General features: G+C 51.0%; 1 protein-coding gene across 1 annotated transcript; it reads left to right on the plus strand.

Moving 5' to 3' along the window:
- Positions 1–820: 820 nt before the first annotated feature.
- S100P (S100 calcium binding protein P) lies at positions 821–4292 on the plus strand. Its single transcript, XM_003278521.4, has 2 exons — positions 821–1177; positions 4018–4292. Exons 1-2 carry the CDS (start codon positions 1040–1042, stop codon positions 4165–4167), a joined length of 288 nt encoding a protein of 95 aa, XP_003278569.3. The 5' UTR covers positions 821–1039; the 3' UTR covers positions 4168–4292.
- Positions 4293–6889: the final 2597 nt, after the last annotated feature.

Here is a 6889-nt window from a genome sequence, read left to right on the forward strand (position 1 = left end):
TCTCCTCTGAGAGGCTTCCCCAAACCCTGCCACAAAACCCAGAAATATGACTCCAGTTCTCCACTCCCTCCCCTTTCCGTGTAGAAACCAGCCTAAAGAAACCCTCTGGCCTGCTTTATTTGACTGTAGGTCATAAGAGCTCCATTCCAGAGAGGGTCCTGCCCCACACCTAGAAGGAGGGAGAGCCGCTCAGAGAAGCCCCCGGGAATCTGACCCGACAGGCTCTGCCAGGTTCTCCTCTCGGTCTATGAGTGTCTGGCCTTACTTTTGTGTCCAATCATAGTTCCATATGTTGCTGAACTGTCTTTATGTTTATAAACATGGACAGTTTCCCCCCAGATCTTTGGGTCTTCATCGTGAAGGCTGCCATGCCACATAAGCTACGATCAAATACATCCGTTATGCTCTTCTCCTGTTCATCTGCCTTTTGCCTGTTGATTTTCAGTGAACTCCCAGAGGATGAAAAGGAGTTTTCCGTTTGGCCCCACAGGGGAGGAGCGAGCGAGATTGAGGTGGAAGCTGGGCCTCTGAAGGACACAGGGTGTTCTAAGAAAGGGGCCACGGGGCAGATCTGTGTTCACACACATGCCCATATGAATTCACTCTCAGACGTCTCCTTGTGTCAGCACGCTGGGTGCCAGCATGCTCTGATATTGACACAAAGGGCCATGGAGTCAGCACTCACTCCACACACACCCTGTGCCCACTCACCCAGGGAGGGCCAGGAATGAGGACACCACTGTGGCTCAGTGATGGCACCGAGACACAGGTGAACACCGTAAAATGTGGATGCCTGGAGGCAGCCCACACCCTGGGCCTTGGCTGGGAGAAAGCTTCCAGAAAGGTTATCACAGCGATGCATTTCATCAGAACTGAGCACATGAATGGGGAGGGGCAGGACTTCCTGAATGTCCCAACTCCACTGTCCCACCCTCTGTGTCAATATGAGGCTGCCTTATAAAGCACCAAGAGGCTGCCAGTGGGACATTTTCTCGGCCCTGCCAGCCCCCAGGAGGAAGGTGGGTCTGAATCCAGCACCATGACGGAACTGGAGACAGCCATGGGCATGATCATAGACGTCTTTTCCCGGTATTCAGGCAGCGAGGGCAGCACACAGACCCTGACCAAGGGGGAGCTCAAGGTGCTGATGGAGAAGGAGCTACCGGGCTTCCTGCAGGTGAGCCAGGCGGGCAGTGCTGGCCTCAGCGGGGGCTGGGGAAGAGAGGGAAGGCGTGGCAGGCAGAGGGCCGAGAGCTGCGGTGGGGTCGGCGGTCAAGGGGCTCAGAGGCAAGAGGGACAGATCCTGAAATGCCCTAGAAGCCCAGCCAAGGAATGGACCCACCTTGGCATCAAGGCAGGGGATGCCGGAGCATCTGAGCAGGGAGAGGGTGTGGTCAGCTTGATCCTTGAAACATGGAGTTGACCCCAGTGTATTTGTGACAGGCCTGGTGGGAGAGTGGGACTCAAACCTGTGCAGTGGGGGCAGGGGCGGAATGCAATCCAGGGCCGCCGTTTTCAAGTTTACCAAGCCCTCCAGCCCTCGGGGCTGTCCTCCAAGGCCGCTGGCCATAAAGGCCCCAGCTCCACCTCCCACTTGCCCGCCTTCCCCGCTCCCATTCCCAGGCCCCTTGTTGCCTGGTATTGGTGGGACCGGCAGGAAGGACAGGAGGAGGCTCCATCCTGGCACCTGTCTGTGCAGAGCTGCGGACCTCCCTTGGGCTCCCCGCCAGGGCGGAGTCACTGGCCTGAGCCTCACAGAAGGCCCCTCGGGGTGGCCAGGACCAGGTTCCTTCTGCCCGGGGCAGCCTCTGGCTGGGCTGAACAGAAGCCGTCCCCTCTCCGTTTCCCCTTCTCTTTGACCCCTGTCCTCTCCTGCTTTCTCACTCCCCCACTTTCTTCCTTCCTTCCCCTCCCCTTAGGGCCCCACCAGACTCTGCCTACCTGCTGTCTAAGGGGCTAACCCACATGGATGCTGATAATCAAAAATGAAAGCCTGACATTTTCAGCCCTAGAATCACTTCAAAGACATGAAACACTTCAGAATATTGCTTCTATTTTCTTTTCTTTTCTTTCTTTTTTTTTTTTTTTTTGAGACAAGATGTCACTCTGTCGCCCAGGCGGGAGTGCAGTGGCAGGATCACGGCTCACTGCAGCCTCGACCTCCCTGGGCTCAGGTGATCCTCCCACCTCAGCCTCCCAAGTAGCTGGGACTACAGGTGCATGTCACCACACCAGGTTAATTTTTGTATTTTTTTTAGAGACAAGGTCTCACCATGTTGCCCAGGCTGGTCTCAAACTCCTGTGCTCAGGCAATGCGTCAGCCTCGACATCTCAAAGTGCTGTGATTACAGGCGTGAGCCCCGACACCTGGCCTAGTTCTGTTTTCTGAATGTGAATTCTGTAAAGATATCTTTTAAAAATAAAGTTCTGTTTTTGGTAGAAAATGTAAAAATAGATCAATATGGAGGGAAGAAATCCCCCCTGGAATACAGATGCTTCCCCTCCCTTCCAGCCTTTTCCCCATATGAACATTGCTGTGAGTGAGATCTATATGCAATGTAATTTCTTTTTGAGCTTAACATTACAGCATAAATTCTCAAACTCTGATGTTCATTAAACACCCCAGCCCCATCCTGGGAACTTGGGCTTGGGGCTCGGGGTGTTCTGATAATGATCAAAGTATGAGAATTGAACCCATGAGGACTTTGATCCAAGACACTGGGATGTGGGGAGGGGCAGGTGCAGGTGTCCTGGGAACACACTTTGAGAACCAATGGCTAAGCTGGGGGTCCTTAAACCTGTGTTACATTAGAATCACCTCGGGGAGGCCCCGGGTGCCCTTCTCAGCCCTCCCTCTGGATGCTGCTGAAGCCCAGCAAAGCCGGAGTCAGAGAACAATGTCCGCCTGAGGGCAGGGCTGGGCTGGCCTTGTGGCCCTATCTGCTCCATGCCCAGCCCAGCGCCCCGCACAGTCGGAGCTTTGTAAATACGAGGCGACTGTCTGGCTACAAACTTTGTAAACATCACTTGAAATGGCCGCAGGGTATTGTGACGTAGCCACACCACTATTTGTTTGCTATTGAATTTGTACTTCTCTGCCTTACTTTTGCTATTGCAAACCATGCTGTCACTAAGGTCTTCATGCACACAGTTGTGTCTTGGTCAGACGATCTGTTTCTACCAATTTTAATTGTGTTTTTTTCCACCTGGACACACGGCTCTCTGGCCCAGGGCTGGGTCCTCAGCACCCCCTGCTGCTGCTGTTCAAATCTGCATCCTGGTCCCGCTTGATCCCATAGTGAGAACGCTTTGTCATCACACAGGCAGGCTCTGAGAGCCCTGCTGGCCTGGCCTTCTCAAAGAAGACCTGAGAGCTTGGGACCCCAAGCCAGGGTACCCAAGCAGAGAGGAAGAACAGGGCTCAGGGTGCACCGTGCTCGCTCCACACCTGGGGCTCAACCCTGGCTTTCCCCGGCTCCCTGTGTGACCTTGGGGCAGGTCCCTTGGGCTCTCTGGGCCTTATCATCTTCATCTGTAACAGGGCGATGCGTCTGCCATGTCTGGTGGTGTTGAGGAGTTCCTGTTTGTGTAAGCAGCTAGTTCAGTTCCAGCCCAAGATGGGATGCCCATGAAGTTAGCAGTGCACAAAAAATAGAGCAAAGACTGGACGCATTTCCTGAGAGCAACCATTACTGTAAAGCACATTACAAATCCAAAGACAAACCCCTGCAAAAACTCAAAATGAAACTCGCTCTCGCAGAGCACAATTCCAATTCGCTCTAAAAACATTACAAGTTAGTTCATGTCATGCCAGATAGCTGAAGGCAGCTCACAAGTTCTGAAGGCCAGGAATGCCATGTGTCTGCTATGCACAGCTGGCCCTGGCCCTGAGCCTGAATGACAGCAAAGGTGACACAGATGTGGGTGCCCTGCTCCTGCCCAGCAGTGGTGCTTGGTGGAGGCTGAAGCCCTGCACAGGCACTCTCACTGCTGACCTTGGGCCTCTCTCTCCTCTAGACTGGAAAGGACAAGGATGCCGTGGATAAATTGCTCAAGGACCTGGACGCCAATGGAGATGCCGAGGTGGACTTCAGTGAGTTCATCGTGTTCGTGGCTGCAATCACGTCTGCCTGTCACAAGTACTTTGAGAAGGCAGAACTCAAGTGATGCCCTGGAGATGTAGATTCCTGGCAGAGCCATGGTCCCAGGCTTCCCAAAAGCATTTGTTGGCAATTATTCCCCTAGGCTGAGCCTGCTCATGTACCTCTGATTAATAAATGCTCATGAAATGATCCTGGTCTCAGAGAAACTGGTTATTTCCTTAAAACCTCAGTGTCCTCTCCCCACAAAACAGAATTCACGAATTAAATTTGTCATTTCATTACTCACTGCATGCCTACAGTGGTGAGACAGATGAAGAAGACAGGGCAGTTGATAAAAATCCATTTGTTGGCCATCTTCTGAGTGCCCACTGAGTCCCACCTTTGGCCGTGTGAATGCCACCATGTCCTGGACCTAAGGGAGGCTCGGGTACACACATCCATGTATTCATCTACTTCGTAATTCATTTAGTGGGTCACGTAGCCACTCATTGAACCTGGGCCCCTCCATCTCTCCAAACAGCATGTTTTTTTCAAGTAACATACTTTTATTATTTATTTATTTATTTTTGAGACAGAGTCTCGCTCTTGTCACCCAGGCTGGAATGCAAAGGCACCATCTCAGCCCACTGCAACCTCTGCCTCTTGGGTTCAAGCGATTCTCCTGCCTCAGCCTCCCAAGTACCTGGAATTGCAGGCGCCCACAAAACCATACCTGGCTACTTTTTGTATTTTTAGTAGAGACGAGGTTTCACCATGTTGGCCAGGCTGGTCTCGAACTCCTGATTTCAGGTGATCTGCCCACCTCAACCTCCCAAAGTGCTGGGATTACAGGTGTGAGCCACTGCGCCTGGCAAAGTAACATACTTTTTTTTTTTTTTGAGACGGAGTCTTGCTGTGTTGCCCAGGCTGGAGTGCAGTGGTGCGATCTCGGCTCACTGCAAGCTCCACCTCCTGGGTTCATGCCATTCTCCTGCCTCAGCCTCCCAAGTAGCTGGGACTACAGGCACCCGCCACCAAGCCTGGCTAATTTTTTATATATTTTAGTAGAGACGGGGTTTCACCGTGTTAGCCGTGATGGTCTCGAGGCTCACTGCAATCTTAAACTCCTGGGCTGAAGCAATCTTCCTGCCTCAGCCTCCCAAGTGGCTGGGACCACGAGTACACACCACTGCAGCTGGCTAACTTTTTGCAGAGATGGGGTTTTGCTATATTGCCCAGGTTGGTCTCGAACTCCTGGGCTCAAATGATCCTCCCACCTCAGCCTCCCAAAGTGTAGATGTTACAGGCGTGAGCCACACCCTCAGCCTATTTTTCTTTTTTCTTGCTGTTTAACAAATTAGTTACGGTCCTGTAAATGACAAACCACCCAGCTTATCAGTTTTGGGGGGAGGCAGAGCCCTCACTCCCCAGCCTCTGTCGTAGCTGGGATGCAGGCACCTGACCTGGGCTCTCCCAGACTCTATTCTCACCCCAGACTTCGAATCGGACAATTGACACAAACAGGCAGAGACCTGAAAAACCTCTTATGGGTTTTGCAGCAGCGCCATATGAGAGGTTTCTGGCTACGTAGCTATGAACCTCGTCCTCCAGGACTCTTAAAGGAGACAAGTATTTTGTAAATCAATCACCTAGGCTGGATTTCTGTGCTTTGTGACTAAGAACCCAGACTACTGGAGCAGGAAAACAACAGCGTGCCACTTCCTCCGGCTGCTGGGTTATGTCTGACGGGTCTTGGTAATTCCTGACCTCTCCTTATGGAGACAACAGGGCCCATCCCTCCTCAATCTTTCTTTCATCTCTCCTCAATCTTTCTTTCATTTCATCCTAGGTTCTTGCCCTGCACCAAATGGGAGATTATGTCTGGTTTGGAATTCAGTTCTCTGCCCCAGGAGACCAGCCTCCCATGGTGCTCCATCATTGATTTCTGTTCAGGGTTTTCTGAGCAGGCTACAGATGCCTCGTTCCTGGAGGTAAAGTCCACAGTCACTTCTCTGGAGTTTATATCAATTCAGCATGAAGCAAAAGCCAGGTCCAAACAGTAGGGGTTTTTTGTTGTTGTTTTGTTGTTTTGCTTTGGTTTTTTTTTTTTTTTTGAGACAGGGTCTCACTCTGTTGCCCAGGCTCGAGCGCAGTGGCGCGATCACAGCTCACTACAGTCTTGATCTCCTGGGCTCCAGTCTTAGCCTCCTGAGTAGCTAGGACTACAGGCATGTGCCACCACACCTGGCTAATTGTTTTTTATTTTTTTGTGGAGACAGGGATCTCACTATGTTGCCCAGGCTGATCTGGTACTCCCGAGCTCAAGCAATCTTCTCACCTCAGCTTCCCCAAATGCTGGGATTACAGGTGTGAATCAATGCACCCAGCCCCTAAACAGTATTTTTTAACGGCTGCAAGGAATTTATTGGAATGAGGGTACCATCGTTTGCTCATTGTTAAAGATACTGTTCTTCATATTTTTGTAAAATGTATGTTCCTGTTTTTGTTTTTAGAAAGTATGCTACCATTAACATTTTCATGTATGAAGCTTTGTCTTTTGGGGGTTTTTTTGTAAGATGGGGTCTTACTACGTTGCCCAGGCTGGTCTCAAACTCCTGGCCTCAAGTAACACACTTGCCTTAGCCTCAAAAGTGTTGGGATCACAGGCGTGAGCCACCGTGCCTGGCCAAAGCTTTGTCTTATTGTCAGATAATTTCTCAAAATCAAATTCCATTTTTTATCTAGGATTGCTGGATCAAAGGATAATTTTTTATTGTGGCATCAACATAAAATGTACCATCCTAACC

The sequence above is a fragment of the Nomascus leucogenys genome, chromosome 20, assembly GCF_006542625.1.
Source record: "Nomascus leucogenys isolate Asia chromosome 20, Asia_NLE_v1, whole genome shotgun sequence".
NCBI lineage: Eukaryota > Metazoa > Chordata > Mammalia > Primates > Hylobatidae > Nomascus > Nomascus leucogenys.